Here is a 20,114-nt window from a genome sequence, read left to right as displayed (position 1 = left end):
CTAAAACCTAAAGACTTGAAATTTTGCTGTTTGTTTGACTTGGGACAAGTAAGTTCATTATGAAGGCTGATTTATGTCCATAGATAATGGGCCTACAAATACTGCCACTTTCATGATTTTGAGGCCCATAGAGGCTCAAGCACTTGTTTTAGATTTGCAGAACATCACAGTACTTAGTAGGGAACACAACTGTCTCATTAGTTCAGTATACCATTCTTGCTCACTTCTGAGTGACATAAATTAAGTTTCTAGAACTGAACAGAAAGGAAGAATTATGTTAGCCTTTGGTGATATAGTACAGGCATATCTTTTAATTTATTTAATTTTGTATAATCATGTATTTTCTGAATTGGAAAGTTATCTGAGAACAAAACTAATAATGTCTGTGGTTCTAAGAAATCCCTTCATTGGGTCACAGGGATGTAGCTGGCTTACTGAATTCCACATGGCTAATGGAAGAAGCAATACCCATACACATACCTCTATCATCATCCATTTACACCATGACACACACTCTTTAAAAACAAGTAAATATAAAAACTATCATTTTACTTTAAAAAGTTATTGTTGGATATATATAGCTCAATGGTTACATTACTGCATAGTTTGCATCAGGCCCCAGGTTGATTTCCTAGTACCACAATAATTAAATAACAAAGAATGGAAGAATTAACAAATGAGCAAACAAAACCCAGCTATACAGAGCTCTTCATATGACCTATTCTTACGGAATATTTAATTTCATTTTTTATAATAAAAACGGAAGCCTCATGCTATTAAAAAAAAAAAAAAAAAAAAAAAGGAGTTTTGACCAGTCAGTCGTAGCACACACCTTTAATTACATCAGTTGGGAAGCAGAGGCAGGTAAATTTCTGAGTTCTTGTCTATTCTGGTCTACAAAGCAAGTTCCAGGATATCCAGGGCTACCCAGAGAAAACCTGCCTAGAAAAAAATAAACAAGCAAAATAAAAACAAAAAAGGGAAAGGCAATAATGTGATTTTGATACTTTTTAGTCTTTTGTAATGTGATATCCAAGATTTTTAAGTCTGTCTGAAATCTACTTGTTCAAAACTGGGAGAAGAGAATGGGCTCTGTAGAGGTTTAAAGAGAGAACTGCTCTCAAAACACACCTGACCCTCGTTATTCCCGAGTCCCTGATTTGTGTGCATTGTTTCCTGTCTTTCAGTTTATGGAGGCCAGTCGTATCATAGCAAGTCTTTGAGTCACAAGCTTTTCCTCTACACTGGGGTGTTCTGGAGCTTGCTATTGCTAATGTTAGTTGATATAAAGCACCTATGTCAGGCAGTATGAGCACATCTCTTCTATTATCTCATTCTGTCCTCCTTCCTGTGGACTGGAAACTTAACTTTCCCTCAGTTTATTATTGTTTAGGACAATAATTTAATCACACAGTAGAGAGATTATCTGAATGACTATATTCCCAGTTGCCTGGCTCAGTTTGGCACAAGCAAGATTATCAACTATACACCCCTAAAATGAATCGTAACCTTTCCAGAGCATCTGGGTGGTGTAATAATTAAAATTTTCTTTTTCTTCAGTATGTTCATGTGACTTCAATAAATATACTATTTATCATTTCATTTCACCTTCTTAACACCATTGTTTACTTAACATCTCTAAGAGAATCTGTAGGTCTTCTCATGTATAAAAATTTAACAACTTATATGCTGGATAGAATAGTAAATGTTTCTCCATCAGTTAGGGTCTATTTGGTGCGCACCTCTCCCCATCAATATTGGTGGAGCATCCATATATACATGCAAGCATTTAGTACTTTTGTTTAAGAAAGCACTATATTATCAAAATTACCAATGCAACTTTTCTTCATTTTTCCTTCTTCCTCTTTCTCTCCTTTCTCCCTCATTCCCTTCAGTCCCTCTTTCCTCATTTTCATCTTGAGCAATGAAATCACAGGTGTGGTCACAGCACCTGGCTCCTTGTATTGTTTATAACAAATCTTCGCCAGCTGGGTCGTTCCACCTTTCTAAGTCAGAAGATTCACTTCAGTTCTCTATATGGTGCTCGTATTCTCCTAAAGCCATATGACACCCAGGAACACACAATCAGTGCTTCTTTCAGTTAACCTGGATTCAATGCTTGCCTCACATACATGTGGTTTATGCACTTATTTTTAACGGGTAATGAGTTTGAACACCAGAAACTGTATTATTCTCTACATGGAATAGCAATAAATCTGGATGCACATTCTGCTCTCTGCCTTGAGGAAGCACAGTGTTCATATGCTTTGTCATGTGACTGTAGTTTTGATTTTTTAGAGGCCAACAAAAATTTACGCAGGGAAATCTTGTATAAAAAGACGTTGAGGTTTAATTGCTGCTTCTCCTGAAGCCGCTGTAATGAGTTAAAGAATCACTTGCACAGCCGACGTCTCTGCTCATCAGAATTGTCTGCAGACTTAAATAAATCAGTTAGGAAACGGGCATGAAGAGCCACTCTGTGAGCCTGCAAGTCCATCCCTGCGCAGTATACAAACAGGGAATGTAATAGAGCATGCTTCACAGGCCGAAGAGAAAAACAGTCACAAATCTACTCAAGGATGGATAACAATTTAAAGGAGGGACTGGTGGCAAGCCTTTTAGGAAAATAGAAATGCTTTCTGAATAAATGCTGATATGGTTGGTATAATATCCTAAACATGCCAGATTATTGTATGTGCTTACAAGAGAATTATAAGGGAAAGAACACAAAGTCCTCACACCCCACTTCCATGGCTTCATGGGTTCATGCATTTAATAATTGCAGCAAGGTGGTTTTTGTTCTGCCCTCAGAAAACTGAATTCTGGGGGGGCAGATTTTCCAAGAAAAGAAGCTGTTCAACCCTCTCTAAAGATGACGCTTTTACTTTATTGTAACGTCAGTCATCTCAGTCACCCTTTTATTGCTGTGATAGAACTCCATAACCAAAGCAAATTAAAAAAGAAAACGTTCACTGGCCTCGTGGTTCCAGAGAGTGAGAGCAGAGCTGAGGCATGGCAACATGAACAGCTGCTAGTTTACATCTAGAACCCAGAGTACAAGGCTGAAACCATAAAACACACCCCATTGTAACACACCTCCTCCAACATGCCCAAACCACCTCATCATTCCCAAAGAGCTCCACCAATTGAGGACCAAACATATTAGCTGATGGGGGGGCATTCTCATTCAAAACACCATAATACTCTTGGCAAAAGTTTTTGGCTTTTGTTTTTTTGGTTTGGTTTGGTTTGAGTGGGTTTTTGTTGTTGTTGTTGTTGTTGTTATTGTTTCTTTTGGGTTTTGTTTTTGTTTTTTGTTTGCTTGGTATTTTGTCAATGAACTATGACTGTTTGGGAAACTTAACAAATATTTTGATGGTATTTGTGAGGAAGCATACCAGTAATTCAAGGACATGACCATATTGGTGACAATTGACTTTCTTTCTTTCTTTCTTTCTTTCTTTCTTTCTTTCTTTCTTTCTTTCTTTCTTTCTTTCTTTCTTTCTTTCTTTTGCCTGTTTGTTTGATTGATTTTTTAAGGACCATGACAAACAGTCCTTCAATAACAACTTTATTAAATTAGTAAAAGGCCTAAAATACACTTTGTAAAACCTCTAACAATATTAGGCAATAAGAATTCCTCAAGGCCACCTCTGGCCATAGCAGATGATTTAGAGTTCTGTGGCTTTCTTTCAAATCGGAAAGGTTCAATGCTTGTGGAATTGAAGTGAAAGTACAAATCTTTCTGAAGTCATTTATAGATGAACAATGAAAGCAGGTTAACCCAGAAAATTATACAATAGCCCTTACTTTATCACTTTTAGATATCCAAAGCTTAACTCCCTATAAAACAGTGATATTCTTTTAGACACCGGTACCTTTCAAGTCCTGCTTATGCCAAGTTCAGGAGCAATGGTAAATTAATTCTGCAAAATGCTGACATTCATATTTCTATTTCTTTATTGTAACTGAAACTTTCCTATCAGCATATTTCATTAAGACATGAACACAGTCAGAGTATGTTCTGTATTTCCATGCATGCTGTAAGTGGCATCCCAAACTGTGTGTGTGTATGTGTGTTTACGTGTGCACAATGCGCGTGCACGTGAGCATTCTTGATTCATTGAGCACAAGTGTGTATTCATCTGCCCTTTAATGGCCTCTCAAAGTGGCAGACCAAATGGTTTCCTGAAGGTCAAGTCTGATTTAAATTGTTGATGAATTAGAAGATAATTCTGCATGATTGAATATTAATACAGAGCAGTGATAAGTAAGGCAGTTTAAACCTTAATGAGCACATTAATGAATAGGACAAAATGTTTTTCTTTTCACCTCGTGTAAAAGTTTAAAAGTGCTAACATGGATGGTTTGTTAATATTTGATGGCTGCCTTTGGCTAAGAGTGTTTACTTGGTTAAGGTGTTAATGGTACTGATTTGACGCTTAAGTTTCTACTGACTTGATAAACTGTCAAAACATGTTATCCATTGGCCAAGGCAGTTTTATATAAATTACTAATAAATATAGAGGATAAAAAAAGCAATTAACATCTTCTAAACTATGCCCACTGAGATAAGCATTCAATTAGAAATTTCATTATTTCTACCGTCTATTTTATGTTGAATACTGAATTTTATTGCCAAATACCTGACAGTCAAGTTGGAAGCAAGCCCCATCTGTCAACTTGTAACAGCTCTGGCTGTTTGAATCTGTTACATTGTGATGTTTCTCATGAAAATTTAATGAAGATAGTAGATTCAAAGGGGTTCTGTGCAAGGAAGAGAGCTGGATAGAATTTAATTACCCTTATAAAGACTAAGAAAGAAATTCTCTTTATATACTTTTGTAGATTAATATGCAAGAAAGGTATTCCTTGGCATATACTTGTGTGCATGAAAAAGGAGGCTCTAGAGTGTCCTTCTTGAGCCAAAAGGGAAAGAAAGTAGATGCAAATGTACTTGTCTGCTTGGGAAGCAAAAGCTCATGCTTCAAGTTACCTCCAAGATGAGGGCTTCATTTCCCATAGATGGTTATTAAATCAGATTCCCTGGGGAAGTGCCTTTAGTAAGTGCCTGGTGTTTGGATGACCCTAACTATTGGCCTGGCTCTTTAGAGAGATACACATGTGAGAGGGAGTTGATCTGCAAAACAACATAGAAACATCTGCAGTCAAATAGTAGATATACCCAGTAGGAAGATATAGTGCCCTATGGAATGTAGACCACTCAGAAATCCCAAGATAGATGTTTCCAGTTATTAACCTAACTTGGTTCCCAGAAAATGAAAAAAAAAAACAAAAATAAACAAACAAACAAACAACAACAAAAAAAACCCCACTAAGTTTAAGATTTGTTTTTAGAGATCTCATTTCTAAATGATGAAGGCAATCTATTGCACTTTTAAACAGAAAAGGCCAATTACTTTTAAATTTTGAAGCAGTTTTTGGTCAATAGCTGAGAAGTAAGATGTTTAATATATAACAGTCAGAATTATTGATCTCTCTGCTTTATTTGTTTATTTGTTTGTTTCCTCAAATAACATTAGAACTATGCTACACATATAAATGTATTGGCAAAACCTATGAAGACATAAAGCATACCTCGATAAAATTCAGTTGAAATAGATTTTAAATTAGCACAACCCCATTCTCAAGTACTCCCTATCTCAGTTTTAATTTTTAATTTTCCTCTTGAGATTTGAAAAATCATTCTGAAAGTTCTAACCACTGTATCTGACACTTGTCTACTATAGACCTCTATTTGGCTGGGGGGGGGATAGGAATGTGAATATTTGATATGACTTTATCTTACAACTTAATTATATTTCATTAAAATTAACTGTTATCTTTTTGTTAGTTTGTTTCACTTATACATCCATTCACATCTCCACATGCCTGGTCTGACAAGAAATAGGCTATCCTAACTTCAAGTGTCAAACCTGAATGGACACAGCCTGGATACACAAAGTCTGTGTTTCCAATTATTAGTCCATCAGCTTTCTTTTGCAATGGGCTGGGCTTATTCACCCAAACTTTCCATTTGCTGGTGCCACTTGACTTTCTTTCAGGAATCTGAACAGTCTTGAGCTATTCTGGTTATCTCTTTCCAGAAATGCGTAGGCTTGCAACTCACTGGCATTTAAAAACCTCATTATTGTCATGTCAGGTAATCAGGATGTAAATAAGACACGTAGGAACTCATGTTGCACAGGGATACATGGTATATTTACTTGCTTGGTGCTGTGGTAGCTTTGGTGACGAAAAGATGAGATGTGTTTCCAGGAGTTTGGAAAAGCTTTTGGAATAAGTTGACTTCAAGTGTGGGGCTTCCTCCATATAGGCAAGGGTTTAGCAAAAAGCTGGGACACAGAGGTATAGGAGATTGAATTACACCAAGGCTATAGAGAAAATACAGAAAAGACACATAGGGCCAACAGACTATATGGGAAACCTATCAGAGTGCAGATTCTTCAGTAGGAATTGAATTGTTGCCTCTTTACAAGTTTCAGATCAAGTGGACCCCTGGGTCACTGGAGATGGGAGCTGAGAAGAAGCCACATGTCTTACACATGACTTCTCCATGTTTTTTTTGCACTTGTATTTATGCTTGCAAGTTAGTTTAGAATTGGCTCTTTCAATGTTCACACGGAAATATGTATTAAATTACTACAATGGTTGATTGGAAGTCAAATGTTAGACAATTGTATTCGAAAAGCATTAACCATCAAGTTAAAACTCCAGTAGAGCTAATTTGGAAATCAATTTTTTTTTTATTCTGGATGAACATGCTGCTAAGGTAGTTTATTGCCAGGATTATGGTAATGGGAGGGGGGAATGGTCTACCAATGCCTAGGTCAATGTCTAGAGCAGTTTCAATATGGTATGGATAACTTAAAGGCCATTAGAGACAAAAATATAGGTATAATTTTTTTTAAATTACTAACTTTTTGGAAAATATCCTCTCACTGTAAAAAAAAAAAATTGTGTGTTTTTGTGTTAGTAATCAGGAGTTGCCTTTCTTTGTTCTTTGGTAAAAACTGCACTCAATTTTCTAATTAATTGAAGTTCCTTAGGAAGAATTAATCCCAGTTGAATCATGTGTTTCTTTGAAAAAAATTCAGGTAGTTATACTCATTGCTTAAGTATCTGAGAGGGCTTAGTGCCGGAACACACACACACACACACACACACATACCCCACACACACACGTGCACACACACATTTGCACACACAATCTGTGGAAGCTCAGGTTCCTTGTATAAAAAGGTTTAGCATGAAATTAACCTTATAATTATCCTAGGCTTTAATTACTCTCCAGACTATTTGTAATAGAATTCAGTATAAATGGTATGGGTAAATGGCCAGTCTTCTTTATTGTTTAGAGATTGGCAGAAAAAAAAATGGGTTCTTCTTCAAATTAATTAATATTTTAATCTGTAACTGCAAAACCAGTGGCTACATTATCATGTATGCGTGGCTTTATTTGAAAGATATAAGACGTATATCCCCTTGGAGTAGAGATAGCTTGATATGTGTATGAACCAACTTGCTTGCTTCATTGCTGCTCAATGCCCTTACATTCTGCTGGATCCTGTAGCTTGCTAGTGTTACCACCTAAATTGAAAATTTTGTCTTCCTAAAGGAAAACAAAATTCCTCTTCCTTTTTGCTAGCTGTCAAACTTTTCTTCCTAAAGATCCATTGAAGGCACTTCCCCCTTGGTAGCTGCTTATCATGGCAGGCACTGGTGTGGCCATTATCTGCCCCTCTGTGCTCCTATGTCCCCTCACCATAGTCTGCTACACAGTGAGCTACTTGTTAGTGCACTGCCTTCACTTATGGATTGTGTGCAGCACTGGTTAGGAATAACCATGCTAAACCGGGCGTGGTGGTGCATGCCTTTAATCCCAGCACTTGGGAGGCAGAGGCAGACGGATTTCTGAGTTCGAGGCCAGCCTGGTCTACCAAGTGAGTTCCAGGACAGCCAGGGCTATACAGAGAAACCCTGTCTCGAAAAACAAACAAACAAACAAACAAACAAACAAACAAAAAAGGAATAACCATGCTACTGTGTCCTAATCTAATAGCATAACAGTGCAGGGTTTATGTTCAGTTCTCCATAAAGGTTGAATAAATAAAGGAACAGACTTTTGAAAGATAATGAGCTTGCAATGTTATCCTTGTTGAAATAATTGTGTAATCTTGTCTTGCAGAGGACCAGATTCCTAGGGGTTTCCCTACGATTGATATGGGCCCGCAGTTGAAGGTGGTGGAACGGACCCGCACCGCCACCATGCTTTGTGCAGCCAGCGGGAATCCGGATCCAGAAATCACTTGGTTTAAAGATTTCCTACCTGTTGACACAAGCAACAACAATGGTCGTATTAAGCAGTTACGATCAGGTAGGGTCTTGTCACTGTTTCTACTAACTCTTAGATAATTTTTTTTAAAAAAAAATACCCTTCTATTTCTTTATTCTTTAATTTTAATTTTAATTTTTTTATTTTTTAGGTATTGATTTATCTCCCTCTTCTCTTTCTCTGTTATTTAATATGTTGTCCATGTTTGTGAGGCTATGGCCTCATCCAGAATCTGTCTTCCCTTGGTGTGTTTTGCGGCTTCTGTTTAATCCACATTGCTCACTGCTGTGACTGTATTCTTAATAATTTTTAATTTACTGCTTTTTCTGCGGTATTTGATGGTTCCATTTTCTCGTCTTTCTTCTTTCTTCGTTTTCTTTTGAAACAAATTTATTTCAACATTGAATTTCATTCCAAACTTTCAAAGCGCTCCAGTGGCTATTTCCATATAAAAATGTTCATATTAAACCTGAAAATAATTCAGTTGTACTCAAGTGTATTTTCTGCTTTCTTTTCTACATTTAAACTCATCCAGGTAGTAATTGTTAGTGAGTTTGGGCACATCTGCTTTCTTTTCACTAATACACAATACACAGAAACATGGATTCCTAAGTGACCAGATATTTTTTTTAAAGTCCTTTTTGAAATATCAATGAAAGTGAGGGATTTGATTAACTCCATTTCTGTGTCATTGTTAGTGAGCTTGGCCCACACAGTAGCTGTGGCAGTATATGTGCCCATGCTCGAGGGCTTTGACCCCTCCAGTGACTGGATCTACAGAAGTCTGCTTTGGTGTAGACTCCAGCTTTGGCCGTTTCCTTTCTCTTTACCCCAACTCTGTGTCCCATTCTCATCCCAGGTTATTCCTTTGCTCTCTATAGATTAAAATAGAAAATGTTCTAAATTTCTTAGAGCCTGTCCCTAGGCAATTTCACAGAAATGTATACTAATAATCTCTGTGCTGTGACGTTGGTAATAATATTGATATAAAATTCTAAGTTGTTAACTGCCTGTCTTCCCAGAATTCTCAGCTTTTGCCCTGTCCTGTGATGGTAAAGCGTCTTGTTAACTGGCTCTTTTGCTTGTTGTCAGCAGAACTGTGTAGATTAGCATTCTGTTATTGTAAATAAATAATTATTCACATGTAACATAGATGATTTAGTATAATAAAGCTTTAACTCTGAAAAATTTGTACCAAATTATGAGGAATATAATAATATTTTTATGCTGTCTTTCTTCTCTCCGTATTTAAATCTCCAGAATCTATTGGTAAGTGCTTAGTTCTGAAGCGCACTTCACCCCCACTAATTTCCATATTCAGAATATGATTATTATTAATAATAATAAAATGCATGGCATGCATTTTACTAACTGTCAGTGTAGGCACCAGATCTCTGTAGTGGCGCACACATGCATACCTCCACAGAACTGTTTATCTTAAGAACACTGTATAAATAAATAAAAGAGTAAACAAGTTAATCACACAATTGTAGCATAATGACTAGCGTAAGATTCCAATCCTGAGTGTTTGTTTCTAGCTAGTTTGTAGTATTTCCTCAAATAGTATATACATATATATATATATATATATATATATATATATATATATACTTAAATAGCTTAGCTAATATTTTCCTAAACAATGTCATTAAAAGTGCTGTATAGTTCTTTTTTTAAGGATACAAAAATTATAAGATATACTTCTAACCCTATGTGACCCCAGATATAAGAACTCAGTTGCTTCTCTGAAAAAGGCAGTTCTGCCTACTATGACCTTTGCCCTCTGTGGTTTAATGCACTACCTCGCTTTTATGATCTAATGAAATGATCTACTATATTCCTGTTTACCCGTATAGTAATTCGAGTTTCTTTTAAGACCTTATTTAATCTGTAAATCTAATGGAATTCTTCTCCCCAGCCCTAGCCCCCTTCTTCTCGTACTAATGCTTCTTCTTTCTAATCTTATTTGCATTCATATTATCCACCCAGGTGGTACACCAATAAGAGGTAAGAATGCTGACCTAACGTTCACAGAATGATCTTGCTCATTCTCCCTGTCCTCTCACCTCTCTCATCTCTGTCCTGTTTTCAGATCCATTCCCATACTGTCCATACCTGATTTCTTTGCCTCAGTTTGGTTATGATTCGTGACTCTCACATTGTGGACTTTCCTTTTCCTCTTTCTCTTTGTTTTGTTCATTTCTTTATTTATGAAAACGATTATTTAAGTTGTGATATGCTTCAAAGAAAGCATATCCAGGTCTTTAGACCACTGACCAGTCACAGCTTACCATCTGTCCCTCTTTTTATTTTTTTTTTTCCTTTTCTTCTTCCTTTTTCTTTTTTCTCTTATTTTTTTTTCTTTTTTTTCTTCTTCTTTTACCTTTTTTTTGTCCAACTGGAGAAAAAAAAAGATCATTTTTTTCTTCCTTAGCTGTTCTTGTTCTGGACCAAAGCCAGGACGGTCTGGAGAACAGTGGCAGACATGCAGAAGACAGCCTGGACCCTCTGCTTTTTGTCTTTATCTTTCAAAAGGATTTTGCTTTTGTTCTTCAATTCTTTTTTCTCTTACTGTCTTAAAAGTCAAAGAATGACTCCCCCTTCCACCTGACCCTCCTTCAGTCTGACAGCAGTGCTTTTTTCTCTACTTCTTTTTTTCTTGGATGCTCGTCTCTGGATTTTTGGATCTTCTGTCCTTCCGCGGTGGAATCAGGTTCTCAGTACACTTGGTGGTATGTGGTATTGCCGGTTTTTCAGACTTTGACTCCGTGTGCGTTTCTTTTGTAATTCTTCTTTTGTATTTTTCTTGGGGTTTTGTGACACCACACTGCTAATCCCACAGTGGATTTTGATGGGTGTCTTAGGGGATCTATCCAGAGGTCCTCGAGCAGTGGTTGGTTGGCTCTTCCTGGCTGGCCTGGGCCTTGCTTTTGAACTTTTTAAAACTCCTCTAATGTGAACGCTCTTTGCATTTCAGCAAATGTCAGAAATGATTGTAAGTTGTGGCAAACTGTCTTTCTTTTCTTAAAAAAAAAAAAAAACAACAAAAAACAAAAAAATTAAAAGTCTGCATGTCTTAAGGGAGTTTTATTTCTTTAAGTGATATTTTCATAACTGATAATGACTAATTTTAATTTTTTTTCCGCTTCGTGCAGCCTTTTTGTGCTCGCTGCCTATTTTTGGCTTTCTTCCACAGAAGACTTTCTTGAAAACTCAGCCTGGTTTTTTTGAGCGTGCCTATCTTTTGCGCCACTTTTGTTGCCAAAATGAAACAAAACAAAACCAAATATTAATCCTTTGTTTTATTTAAAAGCCATACTTCCTTGAAGCAGTCTCACCCATCTTCATTTTATTAGTCTAGGAGTTAAGAGTGCTAATTATGACTAGAAGTCTTGCTTGGGATAAAAATAAAAAGAGATATTGTTTCCTTATGCTAGCATTGATGATGTAAAAAAAATAATCTCTATATGTTTTTCTCATCGCATCATTTTCTGTCTGTGCAACTTAGCAAGAGATTGAATCGACGTTGAGTGGACCTTCGCTTTGCAGGGCTTTTCATATTGTTAAGAGGTTTAGCTCGCTGAACCCCAAAAGCTTTCTCTGACCACTTCTTTGGTGGTATATTTTATATCCATACAGGAGCCCTGCAGATCGAACAGAGCGAAGAATCCGACCAAGGAAAATATGAGTGTGTTGCCACCAACAGCGCGGGCACTCGCTACTCTGCCCCTGCCAATTTATATGTCAGAGGTAGGAATGACATCACCCTGGCATGGCGTCTCCATTCAGGCTCAGGGGGAGTTGAGTTGCCCACCGGGGTCTATGTGATTTTGAAAGTATTTAACAAGAGGATTTGGTAATGACGATTGTTGCTGAATCAGTTTACTCTGTAGAAAATTAAAATGTGAAATCTGTTGTTTTTCAAATCGCCCTGAGGCTTGAGGTTTGTAGATCTTTCTTACTTCTGACCTTTTTACTTCTGACCCTCTTTTGACTTGTACTCACTGACTGTGCTTGGTATTTGTTTGAAGTTTTCTTCGTTTCTTTTACTCTTTCTGTTGTTTCTTATCTGTTTCCTTACAAACCTTGAAATAAGTGCTCGGTGTGCTACTAATCAGCCCTAAGCATGAAGGTGTTTATATCTCCATGATGTCTGCTGTGAAGCTAGGAGCCTAAAGGCTCCAACTTAAGAAAAGCAGTTGCTACATGAAAATAGCCCACTTGCATTCCTTTCTCTTATGCTTAGCTACCTAATTAAAACACAGCTTTCTATAAGTAAATGCATTTATGTACCATAAGGTAATGGCTGTATTTTAGGGACTGTTAGCTGTTCTTGAAATAAGAATAAATTATAAGGATCCATTAGTATTTTTTCGTGAGTATTTAAATGATCGCACCTTGAGCTTAGGAATGGCTGTACCTTTCATTTCAGCTGAAAGGGGTACCCCCTTCTTCCCCAGAGTTGTCAGAGCTAGTCCCTGTTGGGTTTGGTTTTGCTTTGTTTTCTGGGTCTACAAAGCTGAGTAATTACAAGAGGCATGGGCGGGGGAGGGGATGGTTGCAGCCTGTAAGGGCTTTAAGGTACTATAGAATGGGGTTTCTTAAGAAAATACCTAGCTTGATTTTGAAATTTTTTCAGAGATAATTTTGTGCCCCTGGGGATGCCTTTTTTTTTCCCCTTTCTCTCTGTGGAGTTGATAGATGGGGTGGGGGGGGGGTGGAAGTGGAAGTGCATTGAGAACCTTTTCTTCCTGAAATTCTTTGAGAGCTCCAATCCTTTTTCTCACAATGGTGACCTCCTTTGCTGCATGAGGCATGTATTCCTTCCTCTATGGAAAATTTCAAAATGATGCTAGCTATTGTTCCTAACACTGCGTTAGTCCGTGAGGTGGTTGCTAACTTTTCCAGCTGGGGTAGGATGAACTAGAACAATTAACGATGTTCAAGTAGTGGTTGAAAGCCTTGATATGGCCTTTTTACTCTCTCTGTGTTTCCCTTGTTTTTCTCCTTTTCCTCATTTCATTGTGTTCTGCATCAAACCCCCCTACATCCCTCAGAGCTGCGAGAAGGTTGGTGTGTTTTTTACTTTTTACCCACCTTTACAAAACTACTACTTAAATCGATAACAAAGAATACAAATGAAATGAATGTAGCTGCACTGTGGTCTTCTTTTGGTCAATGGTATAATATTGCAGAGAATGTTTTGGCCTTGGCTTCTGTTGCTTGCTGGTGGTGTCCAAATGCAATGCATGATGGGAGAGAATGTACCTGGGTGCATGGGAAAGGTAACACGTAACTCTCTATGGTCCAGTGCGTTGGTCAGTGTTCCTGCTTTCATCTCCTCCCCAACTCTTCCCATTTCTCACCCATCTTTTATTTCTGTCTCCTCAGGGTGCCTGCTGCCCCCAGATGACGTTTTATAATTGTTCCCTGGGCCTTCCATTTTTCTTGATATGTTCTTTGATGCCCCAGAGTCTGTGCTGGCCCCTGCTTGCTTCAGTAACCTCTGAGTTGACTGCAGGAGGCATGCATAGCACTTTCTTTCCTATGAATGTCTTAGACCCCCCCCAAACCCCTCCCACACCATTGCAGTGAGCCCTCTCCAGTCAGAGGATTTCTGATCCTAAGTTTAGCCAGAGTTCCCAGACAGAATTCCTTACCTTCTTCTTGGGGATAAGAGTTGACTTTCTGACTTTCGGGTCCTTTCCTATAACTTCAGAAAAGCATTGTTTACGGTCAGTATTTGTAGTATATTCCTGAAGGTTGCCCTTTTGATTTAAAGTTCTCATAGTATAAGGTTTTACCCCTAAAGTCCAAGATAGAACTAATTCTCTCTCACCTTAGCTTTGTACCATGTCAAAGTACATGTATTTAAACATATCTGAACATGCAGATTATCTGAAGCAGGAACACTGAACCGTGTTTGCTTGGTGATAGCTATATTTTTTCTGTGTCATGTTGTTTTAATATGGTCACTCCTCTTAATGTCACATCCTGCTGTGTATATTGAATGTCCATCACTTTGAATATAGACATAAAATTCCTTTTACTGGATTCTGTGGTCATGGATGCTATTTAACCTTACATACAAACTGAATGGAATCCTGAATGTGAACCCTCTCCCCTGAGTCTGCAGTCCTTACCTGTAATAACGTCCCTATAACCTGTAATCTTCTAACTTTCAAGCCCCCATCTCAGTAACTTCACTCTACCTTCTGTCTTTGTATTTGTTCTTATTTTCTCACTATTTCTACATTGTCCTTATCTAGGATTCCAGCCATTCTTTCATTGTTCTATTGTGGGCCTTAAGAGTCCATTTGGCGCATGACTCGCATGATCCAATCCAGTATATTATCTATTGATATCATGTGTTTCTTCTTCTGTTGTCAGTTTCTACACACACACACACACACACACACACACACACACAAGACAGACACAAATAGAGATGAGACATTAGCATAAACACAAAGACATATGCCACATATACACAGACAAACAAACAGAACATACATGCATGCGCACACACACACACACATATGACAGACACACACAGAGACACTGACATAGACACACAGACACATACCACATAGAGAGAGACACAGACATACAGGATATACACGTACCACACACAAGACACACCCACAGAAGATACACACAGAAACACAGACTCATATATTTCTGTTTGTTCCATCATTAGTTGCAGTTTTGAGGCTGTATCCCTCAGAATCTGAAAGCAAATAAATTGCTGTTTCAGTGTCCTCCAGGTTGATTTCCAGGGTGAGATGTGACTGCCCCATACACACATTCCTATCAGCTTCAAGTACACAGTACTGAAGTCAGTCTTGCTACTCACACAAGCTGATGACATTCTGCCACCTATTTGAATATACATGCCTGCATAGAATCATTGTTATATGCATGTATGTATATAGTTTGGTGTTTCTCTTATGCATGGTGTTTGTGTAGTGTTAACTTGTAAATAGATTTTCACTTTTTTGTGTGTGGGGCCTATGTAGGTCTGAATCAACTGTTGTATGACTGTGTCTAAGATATCAATGATTAAACTAAATAAATGATTCTGTGTATACACACACCATACTTTTATGGTCTGTATTCACAGTTTATCCTTTTGTTGTGATTTTGGATAATTTACACTATGTTTCAGTTGTTTAATCATGTCTGTCTGGTGCATGTCATGTGTTTAACAAGCTGCTTCATACTTGCCTCGCATATGTTATCATGTGGCCTTGTGTTTTGTTCCAGTTCGCCGTGTTCCACCAAGATTCTCTATCCCACCCACTAATCATGAAATCATGCCAGGTGGAAGTGTAAATATCACCTGTGTGGCAGTGGGGTCACCAATGCCTTATGTGAAGTGGATGTTGGGGGCAGAAGATCTGACACCAGAAGATGATATGCCAATAGGAAGAAATGTCCTAGAACTGAATGATGTAAGACAGTCAGCAAATTACACCTGTGTTGCTATGTCGACGCTGGGGGTCATTGAAGCAATAGCACAGATCACTGTCAAAGGTATGTTCAGCTCGTGCTCTGAAAATCGTACGTATGCTCATTTTAGAGCCAGGAGTTTAAAATGAATCAACTTATCTCTCAGTCTAGGGCCTAATCTCATCTGTGGTTATTATATAAAATGTTCATCTTAGGTAGACAGGTTTCTCTCACCTTTCCCTCCCACTTTCTTCTTTCCTTTCTGAGATCTTAGGTATTGAATCTACATACCAAGCGTTCTACCACTAAGCTACCTCCTCAGCCCTTCCTTAATTTTTAGTTTGAGACAGTGTCTCATTAAACTGCAGACTGTGGTTGAATTTACACTGTATCCCATAGAAGCCATCAAGAACTGATTTACTGCTTTAGCCTCCTACGGAAGTAGGATTACATATTTATTACTAGAAGCCATATACAGATTATTTCTTAAGATATTAGCAGTCTAAATTGGGATAACCATTACAATATTTAGATGGAAGTCTGATTTAGTCACTGAGCAGACAGAATCCGGAGTGCTGCACCAGGTCAGCTATTCTCGTAAGATGATTGGCCTGCAGACTTTATACTGGTTCAAATTATTGATAGGGGTCTTAAGAAGAATATTAATAACTGTCATTAAATGCATAAAATCTCTGAAAAATAAGAGAAAGTGCTGAAATCAGTATGACCTAATAATAGGTGCTCTATTTGATAGCCCTACCATTAAGAAGCAAAATGCAAATGGATCTGTTCTATCTTAGTTCTGTCCTTCACCTTGCATATATGAATACTCACGAAATATTCTCTTCTTCAATAAATGTACTAAATATAACCAAAGTAGTACATTCTGTGAAAAAATTTTTAGCAAAAAGGGAGTTGAATATGTGTGAATACCACTTTCTTTTACGCAATACTTACATAATTATAGAAAACTTACAAATTGGGTCACAGTGATTTGAGTTTCCTGCCAGTGTCTAGAATTAGTGCAAAAAGAGCTCAGTTCATCATGTCATTTTGGAAGCATGAATTTAAAAAAAAAAAATCTAGCAGACTTGTTATAATTGATATCATATCTGTGAGTGAGTATACATATCCAGTATATCATATGACATAACAACAAAAGTATACATTATTCATATAGTAGCCATGTAATATAATGTCCTATATATCCTTAAAGTATTAAGCATATTTGTCTTTGTTTCCACATTATATGTATATAGTGTTACTGTAAAAGGTATGATAAAACAATCATTGATGCCACCTCAATAAACTCAACCTTATTTAAGAGTATTTTGTTTACCTGAAAGTTCAGAGTGGTCCCCTTTCCAAAATGAAAGTCAAGAATAGTTAGATAAATGTTTTTTTATTACTAATTTTATTAAATTCTCTTTGTTAAGTGTTATAATTCTGAAGATATTAGTAACATGCAAACATCAAACAACCTCTTTTCATTATAACTGTTTGAGCTTGTGACATTTGAGGTTTGCCAAAGACATTAAAGATTTTGACAGTGAGAGAAACACCAAGCTAATTAACATTTTCACTTTTGTAGCTTTCTTTTCCTGACTCTATCTACCTCCCTATCCTTTCTTACCTTAAAGAATGAAGTGTAAAGGTAAAAACTTAAAGAAAAAGAAACAAAACCAAATAGAAAAGAAGCCAATATTTGTTTCCTAAGCTGCCATCTGGGGGGGGGGGGGAACGGTGATGCTAGCCTTACAGGGAACAAGTCCAATTATGAGCACTATCTTCTGGGTTGTTTTCCTTTTTTTCTTTTTCTTTTTTTCTTTTTTCTTTATTATTTAGAGTAAAATTTTCAGATGAGTTAACCAGTAAAGATGGCCTATACTCTTAAGTGTTTCTTTTTGAATTGTGTTCTTTTAAAAATGAAAAAAAAAAAAAGCAGATTTCTAAAAAGACATTTTTGAAGGAGGAGTGGATGAGAGGTGGCAGAGGGACTGGAAGGAGATGAGGGAAGGAAAACTGTGGTCAGTGTGGAATATATGAGAGAATAAATTAATAAAAAATAAGTACAGGTGGTTTTTGACTAGCTATAGATATATAGAGACATATATAGATATGTCTAATGTAGAATACAAGAATGTTATTATTGACAAAATCCTTTAAAAGCGATTTGTGAATGTCATTAATTTTCTAAGCATTTAAATAATTATGAAGAAACATGACTTAAAACTATTATTCTACTTCCCTCAAAACTTGTATATGTGCATGTATGTGTGTGCCTGTGTGTGTGTGAGTGTGTGTGTGTGTGTGTGTGTGTGTGTGTGTGTGTGTGTGTTGATGAGAGACACCACAGGCCTCCTTGAAATACACTGTCATAATTCTTCCTTAATAGTTTTTTAATAAACTATTTTAGATAGATTATTTACAAGTATCTTAGTCAAGTTTTCTATTGCCTAAGATACCCATAACTAAAAGAAACTTGGTAAAGCAAGGGTTTATTTCGGCTCTTACTAACAAATTCATAATGTCTTACAAATAGAAAAGTATTTAGGCACTAGTCCATTAATAGCAATTTAATTTCATGTATTCCACATTTAATGTTTATTGGCATTTATTTACAAAATTAATTTATTGAATCAGGGAACAAGTGGCTAAGCATTTAAACTAAGAATTACAAAAATTGCATTTACTGTTTCTGAGAGTCTCAGACATGCTGTATGCGTTTTACTGGATTATCTCATTAATTCTCACATGAAATACAGCTGATCAACTCTATAGTACAACTCCAGTACTGCAGCTTCTCCAATGTTCACACGAGGAAATGAAAGCCAAAAGACACTAAGTGATTTACCCAGAATAACATAGTAAATAAGTGGTAGATTTGAGTACAATCTCCAAAATGTCATCAAGATCTGCTAGTAAGATGGGATCTGGACCACCTCTATGTATTTTACTTTTCTATTGACTTACTAGGACAGCAGATTTCAACCTGTGGGTCATGACCCCTTTAGGGTTCACATATCAAATATTTGCATTATGATTCATAAGAATAGATAAATTAAAGTTATGAAATAGCAACAAAATAATTTCATAATTGACAGAACCACAACATGAAGAACTGTATTAAAGGGCTGTAGCATTAAGAAGGTTGAGAACAGCTGTCTTAGGACATGTTACTTTGCTTCATCTGGTTAAATCTTCAACAGTTATATAATGTGGTCAGACTAGCTATGCTGTATAGTGATTGATATGATACTCAGAAGAGATAGTCATTGTCTGTTTTTCTGTCCCAAAGCCTTACCCAAGCCTCCAGGAACTCCTGTAGTGACGGAAAGCACAGCTACAAGCATCACACTAACATGGGACTCTGGGAACCCTGAGCCTGTCTCTTACTACATCATTCAGCATAAGCCTAAACATTCTGAAGAACCGTATAAAGAAATTGATGGGATAGCCACCACACGCTACAGTGTTGCCGGATTAAGTCCCTACTCAGATTATGAATTTAGAGTTGTTGCTGTCAATAACATTGGGCGAGGCCCAGCAAGTGAGCCTGTGTTAACTCAGACCTCAGAACAAGCACCATCCAGTGCCCCACGGGATGTTCAGGCACGCATGTTGAGCTCTACCACCATTCTGGTACAGTGGAAGGAACCTGAGGAGCCAAATGGACAGATCCAAGGGTATAGAGTTTATTATACAATGGACCCGACTCAGCATGTCAACAACTGGATGAAACACAATGTAGCTGATAGCCAAATCACTACTATTGGCAATTTAGTACCCCAAAAAACATACTCTGTCAAAGTCCTGGCTTTTACCTCAATTGGAGATGGTCCTCTTTCTAGTGATATACAAGTCATCACTCAGACAGGAGGTAAGTCTGATTCAAGATGGGAAATTCAGAGGTGGCTTGGAAGGAAACAGCAAAGATAATATGACTCTAAGTCATTGAGATTTACACCTATACATTTTACTTAAACCTATACATTTTTCGTAAATTAAGCTTGCCGTAATCTATGAAAATTTAGACAGCATACCACTTTTTTCTAAGAATCTATATAACAGTCATATTATTGTATATAATATCTATAGATATAAGCATAACATTGTTAATCCTGATTATGCATTAATACATTTTCTCTGGTTTCACTGATGCAATGCACTCATGACTTATTTTCCTGACTGGTGTGGCCTTTGTAAATCCTGTGACCTGGTGTGTTTATTTCCTATCTTTGTGACCCTAAATCTCAAACATACTTATAGCAAAGTTTGCTTCATTTTACTTTTGTGCTGTAATTTG

At 37.1% G+C, this 20,114-nt stretch overlaps 1 protein-coding gene across 50 annotated transcripts in view; it reads left to right on the top strand.

Annotated features, from left to right (window-relative positions):
* The window catches only part of Ptprd (protein tyrosine phosphatase receptor type D), a 2,152,432-nt gene that overhangs the window by 1,947,292 nt on the left and 185,026 nt on the right, over positions 1-20,114 (top strand). For 30 of the 50 annotated variants that reach the window (XM_029539553.1, XM_029539543.1, XM_029539558.1 and 27 more), the window contains 7 exons: positions 8,210-8,398; positions 9,617-9,625; positions 10,346-10,363; positions 11,996-12,106; positions 13,414-13,425; positions 15,623-15,892; positions 19,107-19,688. In XM_029539553.1, the coding sequence (XP_029395413.1) occupies positions 8,210-8,398; positions 9,617-9,625; positions 10,346-10,363; positions 11,996-12,106; positions 13,414-13,425; positions 15,623-15,892; positions 19,107-19,688 (1,191 nt within the window). The remainder of the gene's footprint in view (positions 1-8,209; positions 8,399-9,616; positions 9,626-10,345; positions 10,364-11,995; positions 12,107-13,413; positions 13,426-15,622; positions 15,893-19,106; positions 19,689-20,114) is intronic. The other 20 variants (XM_029539561.1, XM_029539552.1, XM_029539551.1 and 17 more) reach the window with 5 other exon arrangements.

This window comes from Mus pahari, chromosome 6, assembly GCF_900095145.1.
Source record: "Mus pahari chromosome 6, PAHARI_EIJ_v1.1, whole genome shotgun sequence".
NCBI lineage: Eukaryota > Metazoa > Chordata > Mammalia > Rodentia > Muridae > Mus > Mus pahari.
This window is presented reverse-complemented; position numbering and strand designations above follow the sequence as displayed.